Raw genomic sequence first — 12,131 nt, forward strand, 5'->3', positions numbered from 1 at the left:
TTACATTACAGTCATTTAGCAGACGCTTTTATCCAATAAGTGTATTCAACATAGGTATTCAAGAGAACTACTAGTCACCAGAAGTCATAAGTGCTCTATCTCCTTTCTTAAACAAGCATCTAAAAGCAGAAACCAGAGCAAAAGTATAGTGCAGAGGCAAATTACTACGATTCACTAAAGTTATTATTATTTTATTTAAACTGAGCATGAAAGATGGATGGATGGATGAACTCACCACTGAGGAAGGTCTGCCTGCCGTCCCCGGTCTCCTCACAGCGCAGAGGTCTCTCAGGGGCCGACACGGAGCTCATCAGGCCGGGGACGAGCGTGGAGCAGGTGTCCTGGTCCCGGCACACCTGGTCGTGGGTGTAAATGACAGCCGCTTTGGACGGAGTACAGCCCATCGCTCTCCATGGGGGGGAATAAATAATGAGAAGGTGAAGATGGAGGGGTGAGAAAGCTCACTCCTCCCCCTAAAACCAGGGTGACATTTGAGCGGAGGGTCTGAGCTCCGGACAGTTTCACACTACAGGTTTTTTCTCTGGAGGGTAAATTCTCTATTTAACGTTACCACTGCTATTTATCAAGTGATATTTGGTTTAATTATATTACTACTAATAACTATATTATACGTATGTTTGCAAATATGAATAAATCATAAAATAATGACAAATTGCACTGCAATATATAAAAAAACAAAATGTAAAATTGTCTTGTTTGTCCCAATCAGTAATTCAAACTTTTTGTGTTTACTAGAAGTTTTCACTGCAACAGGTTTTAAACGTAACTCATCCAGATTTAGACACCACAACTATATGGTATTTTGTAGGTAGAAAATAAAAAAAGAGAATATTAAACGTTTCCCGGCCACTATTGTTATAACAACATGTGTTTATGAGTTCTACCAATCAACCACTTCATTGTGACTAACACAAAACACACATATGCTCAAATTCTTTAAGATAAATGCATGGTTTATTAGAGGAATCACCAAGAAATGTTTTCACCAAAAACTGCTTGTAATAAGCTGTCTCTTTATTAAATCCACAGGTTGAGCAACACGGAGGGTTTCTGCCATGGGCAGCAATAAGTGACTTTCAGTCTTTTAGATGCGATGCGAGGTGTGCGGCTGTGTTGGCTCTGTTCAATCAAGTGTCAGAGGGCCACATGTTCCCAGTGTCTCCTGGCTTAACCCAAGGTCCAAGTACTCAACCCCTTCACAGAGGCACATGTTAATTCCCCCTTTTTAAAGTGCATTCTTGCTAAATGAATATGATGTACAGCAGGCGCTGTATAGAAATTCATCCACACTTTGTTTTTACCCTACGCTCATAATGTTCAAAACGGCATGTTCTGTGGTTTGTCACTTACAGGAACAACCATGTTTAATGCACAAGAGGGAGAATCCACAGGAAACCCTTGGTGGAGGACACGTGCCAGAGTTCCGGTTGGATAGCTGTCCCTTGGCTCAGATATGTGTACCTATGACAACCTGTTGCTGAGACAGTTCCGCCTCCCAAACGGGATGAGATCACGTGCTGGCGTCCGACAAGGTGTCCAACATCACGTCGCTCTCGTACATGTCGCACTCGAGGGTCAGGGAGAGTCGCAGAGGCGTCTCCAGCATCATCTTGTCCTGATTCGACAGTGGTGTTTCCAAGGACGTGATGCTGGTGTCTTCTAATCTCGGGGTGGCCAGGAGGTCACCGGGTTCTGACGTGTTCAGCATCTTAATCAGCGCTGGAGTGTTCAAGCTGCCTCGCACCTTGTCATTGATGTCCGTTCCTTTTGTGGAGACAAATGACGACAGGCTTGAAATGTCAGCCGGTGTCTCAGAACAGTTAATTGAATATTTGTGACAAAAAGACTAAATACAATTCTAAATGAAAAAACAACTCATATGAAACTGCAGTGCAGTGTGTCCTACCTATATAGGCATCAGTGTCACCAATGTACATCTCGATACAGTGGCCGAGCATCGTCACAGAGAAAGTGTCGTCCCTTTTCAATCCAAGTGCCTGCACAAAAAGAAACAAACCAACTTATAACATTTCTTACAAACACATATCTGTTGACATAAAGAAAAAAAAACTAATCACAGGTGATGATTCATGTTACCTCTTATGCATTTATTCTATTGGAAACAAAAAAGTCCAATACAACCAAAAACTTGCTATTTAGTCTCTATTAGTATTTAAACTGTGTACAGCTGGTGGTGTTTACTTGCAGTTATTGTTAATGCTGAACTCTTGTTTGTTTCGTTTTCTGAAAAGACAGCTATCTTTTCAACGAATTCTGTCCTTTAAATATATCTGATTTCCATGGTAACTTTTATTCCTTCTTGCAGAGGAGACCAGCAACGCTTTGTAAAGGCAGTCCTTACAAAACCCTCATGACTCAAGGTTTTTAAGTTCCAAACAAAACCCTTATTGACTGAAGAATATGCCACTATACCGTATGAAAGTAGTCGATAGCACTCTCAAAGTCTCCCATGAGGCTGTGCACGTATCCTATGGAGGAGTAGGTGGAGGCGTGCTGAGGGATTAACACCAGTGCCTGACGGTGGTACTCCAGAGCCTGGTCGTACTTTCTACAGAAACAAAACACAGTAATATGCAAAGTCTGTTTCAATGGATCCAACAAGATATCATATTGAAGTTTGAAGGAATGTGACAAAATACATTGTATCAAATAGTACATTTGAAGGAGCTAAATGACTGATTTCCATGACTGTGTCTAGTAATGAAAAGACAAACACAAATACAGCAGTATATAATATAATTTGATAAACAAGGCCATATCAGGAATTTAGAGATTTGTGCCTATTGTAGGTAATGAGTGAAACAAGGGCATTTTAAAAAAAATAATTTGACAGCTGAATGTCTGAAGTGTACTATTTTTAATTTCAAACCTGCAAATTGTCAAAGTTTTGCTAAATACAGGATATATTATTTTCAATGTGCATCACTCTGTGCGACATTTTAAAAAGTGCCAGCAAAAGGTTAACATCACACTGTTCTTCTGCCGATTGGCAAGAGTTTGATTGACAGTTGTTTCATCCAATCACCTGCCAAGTATTATTTAGAGAGTGCCTGCCCATTTCCAAACATATTCCAATGACAGCTTCACTGATGGTTCTGTGTAATAAACTGGGTCAGGTGAGCTAAAGATCCTATCAGATAAACATTATAAAATCATTGTGCAGTAACGTCTATCATGTTGATCTTACTTCAGTAATACCAAGATTACACATGCTCTACAGAGTTTTCATATCAGCACATGTGCAGCTATGTTTCTCCTTGTTTACACATGACGAAGGGAAACTGAAAAAACGTCATGGATGCATCGATGACGCACGATCAACCATAACACATTCATTCCGTATGGATGAAACCCTCATTCTATATAAAAACTACCAGAGCCTTTCAAAACAACCACTTGTGTGGCGCACACATTCTGCAAAGCCCTTTATATCTATTGAGTGGTGGCTATGCATAATTTATTAAAGGGTCTTTTCATGAATTCTCAATGAGGGCCCTGAATGCTGAATGATGAACAAGGGGAGCGCATCTCTGAAAATAGTTTGTAGGTGGAAGGTGAAAGAAATATAATATATGGAAGGGTATGAACAAATTATAGCAGATTGCTCTCTCGGATCTTCTTTAATGATCCAATTGGGATAAATTTAGCCTCCCATATTATCACCTTATACGCTACTTCCCCTGTTGGGCCAATTCCAGACCATTCATTCAAATAGAAAACAACCAGGTAAAATTGGCTCCGTACTTACTTCAATTTCCGACATACGTGACCCAAGTTGTTTAACAAAGGCTCCCATTTGTCCACAGTGACCTTGAATTTGAAGAAAAACAGCAAAAAGCATACATTAACTCTTACACAGACTTGGTCATGTTTTCATGATCATCACACATTCAATTTAGCAGTTACCTCATTTCCTATGGCTTTGATCTTCTCCATTGCATCCAGAAACAACCTCTCTGCTGTCTTCCAGCTAAACAAATAGATGGGAAAAAACAATTTTACAGCGCATAAGGTTATTTTTTTTACATGACAAACCAATGTGCGTGATAGTTACATCAGGTGCATTATGATTTTCTTAAATGTGTGTGTCTACATGTTTTCTTAGCTTTAAAGTGTCAGCAACCAAATGAGAGAAGTAAAAACATTTGCATATATTTTTTGCTGGCATCCCGATACAATACAGGTGATTATAATTTTGTTTTATCCACAGATATCAAAACACCCACAAATCAAACAAACATAACTGCATGAGTAGATATCTGTGGGGTTTTATGAGAAAATGTGTCCTCCGACCCCATGACGGATAGTTCAGATCTTTCCCATGAGATGGTAATGTAATGTAAATATTTCAGATAGCCATGAGACTTCCAGACAGAAATGAACAACAACAGCTTTCTCACTATTTCAAGCAAGGTATTGGTTATTCAGTGGTGTAATCTCAGGTGCTGGACAGTACATACAGCTTATATTTACAAAAAAAAAAAAGACTCAGTCTGTTAAAACCATCTTTTACAATTACCACCACTGTGTGCCATCATTCCTTTGTGCTGCCAATAACATTTATGCTACCTTTGTCAAACTAGAGGCCTAAGTGTTAGTTGTTTGTGTCTGCATGACTCACTCTCCGTTTTGAAAGGCAACCACCGCCACCTCGTGTATGACAAACGGGTCCTCAGGAGCGATGCTGAGAGCCTGGCTGAAGAAACGCTCTGCCAGCTTGGAGTTGTTGGTCAGACCGTACTCCAGGCCGATGTAGAGCATGGGTAAGTGGCACCTGGATGAGAGAGAGCCACAAACAAGTGTCACCAGAAATGACAAAATTGCCAAGGCAGGCTGACCAGACAGGTATGTCTATTGTCCCCAAAAAACACTAAACGTGCAATATGTTGAGTTGAGAACTCCAGGACCTGTCGGTCATGTAGTTACCCTTTCATCAGCTGGGCGGCAGTGAAGTAGGCAGCCATGGCTTGGTCATGTTCACTCTCTACCGCAAAAGAATGGCCATAGGCAATCCATGCAGGACCGTACGTCCTCTCCAGCGTGGTGGCTTTGCTACAGGAGACGCACAGCGTTATAAAATATGCATAACCGCACCAAAACATAAACAGCCTGCTCTGTGCACTCAAACAGGATGTACTTCCTTTCGAGTGTGTGCCTGCATACCTGAGGTACCGCCTGGCATGTTCGTTTTTATGGCCAACCATGAGATAGTAGCACCCGACAGCAAACCAGGATACCTAATGAAGGTTTATAACGGTTATCAAATACTGAAAATGATGTAAAAAAAAGAAGAGAAATAGATGGATGGTGATAAGGCTGCAACACTTACTGGGTTGTTGGGATACAAGTCTACAAGTTTGTGCGAGAGGTAAAACAATTCTGTAGGGGAAAAAAAAACAAAAAAGCATACTAAGCAAAATTAACCAATTAACTATTATACTGATGGGTTGGCCAAGCAATCAATCAAAACGTGCTTCATGCATGAATGTGATTTATATTTTACCGTTTGCTTTTCCGAGCTCCACCAGAGTTCCTATGTGGACCGGCAAACAGTTGGCATGGAAAGGGTCTTTAACCATCACCCTGAAATACAAAAACAGAGCTGCAATAGGTGGTCATGCAATTTTACTGATATTCTACTGCACTAACTTGCTAACATTTATATAGAGTGTAAATCCAAATCATATGACTGGATATCACACTGTGATTTTTTGCTCAAAGGGCATTATACATTGGCCTTTTTTTTAGGTTTGACTGTTACAATAGAATGACACAGATCCATAGATGTGCATTAGTCAAAATAATTTTCTCTGGTTGAGGTTAAAGTATGAAATTTGAGGCAAATCTGGACGGTAAAGCGGGCTACACGTTACATACAGAGGTGAGAGTTATCCCTGTTGTGGGATTTACGGTGTATGGCGTTGGTGTGATGGATGCAGGCCTCGCATTTCTAAAGCATCTCTTTATAAATCTCCACATAACACAAAGATCAACAACAGAATAAGAGGAAGACACCTACATTGATGTGAGTTTGTAGCACATCTTGAAATCACAGTTATAATAATGTCTCTCGGCCAGAGACACCACCACATCCAAGTTGTCTTGAAGACCATTGACCATCTCTGGCACCACCAAGTCACTGGGCTTGTTATACTGCAGAGGCAAGGAGAAGGAGTGTATGTGAGAAAGGTGGGTGAAGGGTTTAAATGCGAGTAGGAGGGTAAGATAAAGCAAGGTCAGGGAAAAGGCAGAGAAAGGAGACTAGTTAAGGAGGGTTAAGACAAAACAATATCCCTGATTTACAATTCCATTTCAACAAATATTTAATGTACTCAAATAAATCCTGAAGCTTGGCAACACTGGAGAGCAACATTTGGTTGTTAGCCTCTATGAACTCAAATTAAAGGATAAGTTAGGACGGTGCATTTGAGATTGACTTAAAACAAACTGCAGGGCCAATGTTCATTCGCATAAAATGTCATCCTATGCAAAATGTGGATAAATATTGTGCTTTCACTAATTTTGGACAACAATGGAACAAAATAGGTCTTTAACACATATTAATATCTTTAAGTTGTATCAGGCAGTTTCTACAAAGACAATACTTGTTGATCGGTTGATTCCATGTTGGTTTTGGTCATTTTATAGGATTGTTAGAGAATAAGAAAACATAAATATCATCAGACTGATCATTTAATTAATAATAAAAAATAAATAAACTAAATGCAGAGCAACCCTACCTTCTTTAACTTATTCTCAAATAGGAAGTGTAAGAGTTCCTCCTCTTCCTCAGTGCACTGTTGACTCAGAGGAAGTGAGTCCAGGAAGTCTTTTTCTATTGAAAAATGAACAACAAGTTTCACATACACCACACTTTTACAAGTTCTTGAAATGATAATAAAACGGCATATCTTTAGAATATCAATAGGTCAGTGAACATCGTCTACACAGATCAGCCTCACCTTCCTGCGCAGTCAACATGTGGTGGGACGTTAAAAGGTCAAAGGCTTCAAAGCAGTACACATCCAGTTTCAAGGCCTCTTTATAGCTAGAGGTGGCCAGCGGTCTGTTGTCCATGGCATCATAGATCTTACCCCGCAGGAGGCAGATGGAGCTGTTGACCTGAAATATTTCAGAGAGGTATTACAGAGAACAGAGAGGGTCTTTAGTAAATGTCTATAACATTACTCATAACTTTATATAGTTTTTGAGCTCCATCTACAGCATTAAGAAGACTGGACCTTGGCAGCAATCAGAAACAACTCTCATATCCTGACATGGAAAGTATTTCATGCCAGCATTAAATGTCACATAATTAAAATGATATCTGCTGCACTCAACTGTTATTACAGGGGTTATAAGTGGCCAATGAATACAATCTATTATACTTTACTAGCCAGTCGTGCAGGGGCAACTTTGAGCAGGTGAACTCCACGACATAAATGTCAGTGGAGATTACCATATCTGTTTTGTAGTAGTTGAACATCCTAATTGAATTGGATGAATAAAACTGTTGCATAAGTGACTAGAGTGGATGAAAAAGATATCGTATTATTACTACTGTTTTTTTTATAAGTTTTCCTCTGTGAAAAATATGATTGTTTTCAAACTTTCAACTAGCCAGCATTAATGACAATGTATGCTTTTGCAGGACTTAAACTCTATGCCGATCATTAACGATGTACGAGGCCATCTATTGTATGAACATTTTTTTAACAATAAAGAAAAAGAAACTGCTAATATTGGTTTCTTAATTTGTGAAAATAAAAGGTAATAAAGGACTGCATATATGGCACTGCTTTTGAGGATTCTGGGAACTATATGAATTCCATACAATACAAAATAGGGGTTAAACAATAATGAATGCATTTCATTTCATGTCAATACAACGAGAAGTTGAACCGCACATGACTGAAAAAGTGAAGACACTAAACCAAAATTCATTGGCACAGTACAGCTACATATTTGCAGTAACAGCATCAAACAAAATGATTATTTTTAAAAAGTTGAGTGGTGATGAACAGAGCATTGTTGAGTAACGTCATTAGATCATGCAACACTGAAAGACAAGATAGTCCAAAATCTCTAATCTAACTGCATTCATTATATTTCAGTGTTTCAATGACAGTCCAGACTTACAGAGGTAGGAGACATGTCCCAATCCTTGGCCGACTCCGGTGTCCCGCTGTCCTCTTTCACGCTCCTGTCCAGCAGCTTCTTACTAGCTGGCTCCTCTGAGTCCAGGATATCCAAGGCCTGCTGGAACTCTTTGGCAGCATACTAGACAAAACAATCAGAGGCTAATAAATCTAAAGCTTCGGCAATAAGTTGGGTTCTCTCTATGTTAAATTCTGCATTACATGTAAAGGAGGGTTTAGAACTGATACAGTCTGTATTTTGGAGTTACTTACATGGCACCTAGCAGCAAGATATTGACAAGCTCCGTACAACTGTGTAAGAAAGGACATGTGTTGTTTCAGACTAGGGACTGACTTCAGGGAGACAGCGGTATTGTTGGAATGTAATCAATGTCATCTTGCTTTGTGTCGTAAACCTTGCCACCCACTTCCCAGCACATAGATTTGCACTTAATCGAAAACTCCCACATGCAATTTACCTTGTCAAGTTTTCGTGATCGGAGGGCATGGGAGGCTCTGTGGTACTGTGAGGTCAAGTAAAGGCACTGAGCTAGCCAGTAGATATCCTGGGGATCCTCTGCATGCCAAACAAAGAGGTGATCAACTTCTGACGTTAGAGTCATCACTGACAGGCTACACACACAAACACTGCAACTGTCGGCAAGCTACTGGATTAGCGTTACGTTTCTTCTCAGCTGTGAGTGTACGTAACAATGTCACATTTAAAACTGTATTACAGGGGCGGCTGTGGCGTAGTGGAGAGCAAGGTAGTTCTCCAATCAGAGGGTCGGTGGTTCGATGTCGATGTGTCCTTGGGCAAGACACTTAACTCCAAGTTGCTCCTGAAGGCTTGCCATCGGTGTGGACTGGATGATGAATGTTAGTTAGAGTCTGATGGTGGCACCTTGATGGTAGCCTGTCATCAGTGTGTGAATGGGTGAATGATATGTAATATACTACTGACTGTAAGTCGCTTTGGAGAAAAGCGTCTGCTAAATGACTGTAATGTAATGTATTTTTAGTTGCCTCAACTCTGTTATAACTTTTGTTTTAGCTCCAAGACTCGTTCTTTTAGTTTGCCTGTGTTTTGAGGCAGTTTAGTTGGGCATCCACGTTGGATGTCTATTACAGTTTCTACTGCTAAGCAATGTTTCGGTTTTCCCTTTGGTTTGGAGTTTCGGTTAGTTCCCTTTCCAGCGATTGTAGTTTACATATTACTTCATATGTGAGGTGTTTTGGTAGATATATGTCTTCAAAAGGAGTTGCTCCTGAAGGCTTGCCATCGGTGTGGACTGGATGATGAATGTTAGTTAGAGTCTGATGGTGGCACCTTGATGGTAGCCTGTCATCAGTGTGTGAATGGGTGAATGATATGTAATATACTACTGACTGTAAGTCGCTTTGGAGAAAAGCGTCTGCTAAATGACTGTAATGTAAATGTAATGAAAGAACATTGCACATTTAAAAGAACAATGTATAAACTTGATATGACAGCAAACAGCTTTTAGACATATGAACATGCATCTTATGAATGGGTCATTCAATATGCTGCTAAATGACTGTAATGTAATGTATTATCTCCCCCTAAAAAACGCCATTGCTGCTAACATTAGTAAGTTGAAGAGGCAGATGGATAGGTGAGGTTGGCTCTCATCATGCTGGTGTAACTGGTGTAACACTAATTACTCACCGTGGGACAGGGACGCTATCTTGTCGGCCCAAAACAGAGCACTTTGGTACTGTTGCTGTGAAGAAACACACAAAGACCGGACAAGAGTCACTCAACACATCTCGTTATTGCTGTCGGTAGCTGGGGATATCTCTTAAGTTAGCTAGGCAGTCAAGCTACTTTGCTCTTAAGCTAGCATTAGCTAGCATGACAGAAACACAGAAACACAACCGAGGCTAGCTCGTACCTGGTCAACGTACTGCCGCACTCGCTTTCGAAGTCTGTCGAGGTTCATTCTGAGTTTTTATTTTTTACAATTATCAAAAGCGTGTCATTCTTAGAGGCGGAAGAAATGCAGTGTATCTAACTATGCACGAAACAGTACGTGCTAGCTTGCTAACAGGGTGAAATCAAATCCGCGGCTTCTTTCTGCAACGAGTGTCCTGCAAAATTGTTCCGTAAGGAAACTCATGCTGGACAGACAGTTCCACATGAACTCATTCACTTTCGCTATATGTCTAGCTGTAACAATAATAGCATATGTATATAAAAACAATATACAAATATTTTCTCCATTTATTTATTGTTTTATTTGTTGTTTTTAAAGAAACAAAATACAAAAGGTTATCATGTGGTTTTTGATAATTACATAAACAACAGAAGTATCATGCTGATGAATTTATATCAGTACACAGCCTATACAAAAAATACTACTCCTCTATTTTAGAGTGCAATACAGTATCTAAGTCCAGTTTCTCTGTACATATGTGTATTTTTCAAAAATGCCTATAGTGGCACTAACAGAGTCTCTTCCATGTGCAGAAAAACAGGAGTTCGCTGAAAGAACAAAACATGTTATCCCTCTTCAGGAACCAGGATTGTCAGGTGTATCCAGTGAAATGCTTTTCTCAGGTGCATCTGGTTCAGGGTCTATTGGTATGTCCTGCTGTATCTCTCTTCCTTTACTTTCTTTCTTGCTGGTTTCTTTTCTTTTTTCATTCTCCTCAGAGTCTGCTTTGCCCTTGGCCTTGTTGCTTACAGGACTGTGTGTGGTGGCAACAGCGCTGATCTTCTGTTCTTCATTACAATCACCCGGCCTCTTGTCAGGTTTTCCTTGTCCCTGAAGTTGGGACATATAATAAAATGTTTATTATGATGTTCAGTTAAGATCATACGATACAATTAAGGGAGGTCGTTTTGGGACCAGTAGTGACAGATTGTGCATAATTCAAGAAGTTATCTAAAAAGAGAAGGGGAAAAAAAGAACCTTTTGCTGATTAGTCCTGCCTCGCGGGTAATGTGCAATGCTGTCCATCACTTCGAGAGTTTTGAGCCAGCCCTCATGCCAGCTCCTCAGATCATAATGAGACCTGCACTGGCTCAGACGGAACAGGATCATTTGATTCTCCTTGGTGATACGGAGCAGCTCCAGCTGTCGCCTCTCCTCGCCAAGACTGAGATGAAGAGTAAACACAGGCTTTACAACTGGGTTCAGTGTCAAGGGCCACCTTATATATCAGCATCACAACTGGTTGCCTCACTTGAATATGCACTTTTTAAACCGGTATTTCTACCACAACCTCAACTGACCTTTTTCTGTCATAATTATTCCTGTTGTCAACTCCTCCACTTGTCCTCATGATGTGCGATATTTTCTCCATGAGCATATTGTTTTCCCTCTGAATCTTCATTGTCCAATCTTCTCCAAGCTTAGTGCAGGAACACATGATTAGATTTTGGAACACAGTGTTCTGCAAGATTAGGATTTAAAACATTCTTATATTAACTGGGCTATTAATTTCTCATAGTTTGAGACTTCACTGGATGGTTTTTCAGCACTGAAACATCTGCCGCCACCCTGTGGACATAATGTGAGTAGAGTTGAAAACATGAGAGAGAAAACAGCAACCTTTAGGTTCTTCAGCTTGACTGTCAGGTGACTGTAGGTCTTTGGGGGAGTTGTGTTTATTGTTGGTTTGGCTGACTTTACCTTGGGAGACAAAAAAAACAACATACAGCTTTTTATAGAGTAATGAATGACACTGATTCATTCCAAGACATACTGGTTTGAAAAATAGGTTAATTTGGTTGGTTTGTGATTAGAATCAAAACTTGAGGTGTAGGTCAAAATATTCAAAATATGGGATAAAACAGTCACTTGGCAAACCAAAGTAGGGTAAATGTTTGACCTCACCTTCCCCCTGTGTAAATCATATGACGCCTTGTCCCATTTCTGCTGCAGGTATTTGTTTCCACTGGGCAGCAGGGGTTGATATGCCCGA

General features: G+C 40.1%; 1 protein-coding gene across 1 annotated transcript; it reads right to left on the bottom strand.

Moving 5' to 3' along the window:
- Positions 1–974: 974 nt before the first annotated feature.
- On the bottom strand, positions 975–10,320 carry cdc16 (cell division cycle 16 homolog (S. cerevisiae)). Its single transcript, XM_054615247.1, has 18 exons — positions 10,097–10,320; positions 9,871–9,925; positions 8,660–8,757; positions 8,454–8,492; positions 8,182–8,322; positions 7,005–7,164; positions 6,783–6,877; positions 6,062–6,195; positions 5,546–5,625; positions 5,372–5,421; positions 5,206–5,279; positions 4,969–5,094; positions 4,664–4,816; positions 3,949–4,012; positions 3,791–3,852; positions 2,455–2,590; positions 1,928–2,018; positions 975–1,785 (listed from the first exon to the last, which is right to left on the bottom strand). The coding sequence occupies exons 1-18, from the start codon at positions 10,142–10,144 to the stop codon at positions 1,532–1,534; spliced, it is 1,860 nt and encodes a 619-aa protein (XP_054471222.1). The 5' UTR covers positions 10,145–10,320; the 3' UTR covers positions 975–1,531.
- Between the last annotated feature and the right edge of the window lie 1,811 nt (positions 10,321–12,131).

The sequence above is a fragment of the Anoplopoma fimbria genome, chromosome 16, assembly GCF_027596085.1.
Source record: "Anoplopoma fimbria isolate UVic2021 breed Golden Eagle Sablefish chromosome 16, Afim_UVic_2022, whole genome shotgun sequence".
Classification (NCBI taxonomy): domain Eukaryota; kingdom Metazoa; phylum Chordata; class Actinopteri; order Perciformes; family Anoplopomatidae; genus Anoplopoma; species Anoplopoma fimbria.

Coding starts and splice junctions, on each gene's coding strand:
- cdc16 (XM_054615247.1), bottom strand. CDS start 10,144: ATGAACCTCGACAGACTTCGAAAGCGAGTGCGGCAGTACGTTGACCAG. Junction 8,758..9,870: donor GATAGCGTCCCTGTCCCACG/GTGAGTAATTAG, acceptor TTTGGCATGCAG/AGGATCCCCAGGATATCTAC. Junction 7,165..8,181: donor GGGACATGTCTCCTACCTCT/GTAAGTCTGGAC, acceptor GAAATATTTCAG/GTCAACAGCTCCATCTGCCT.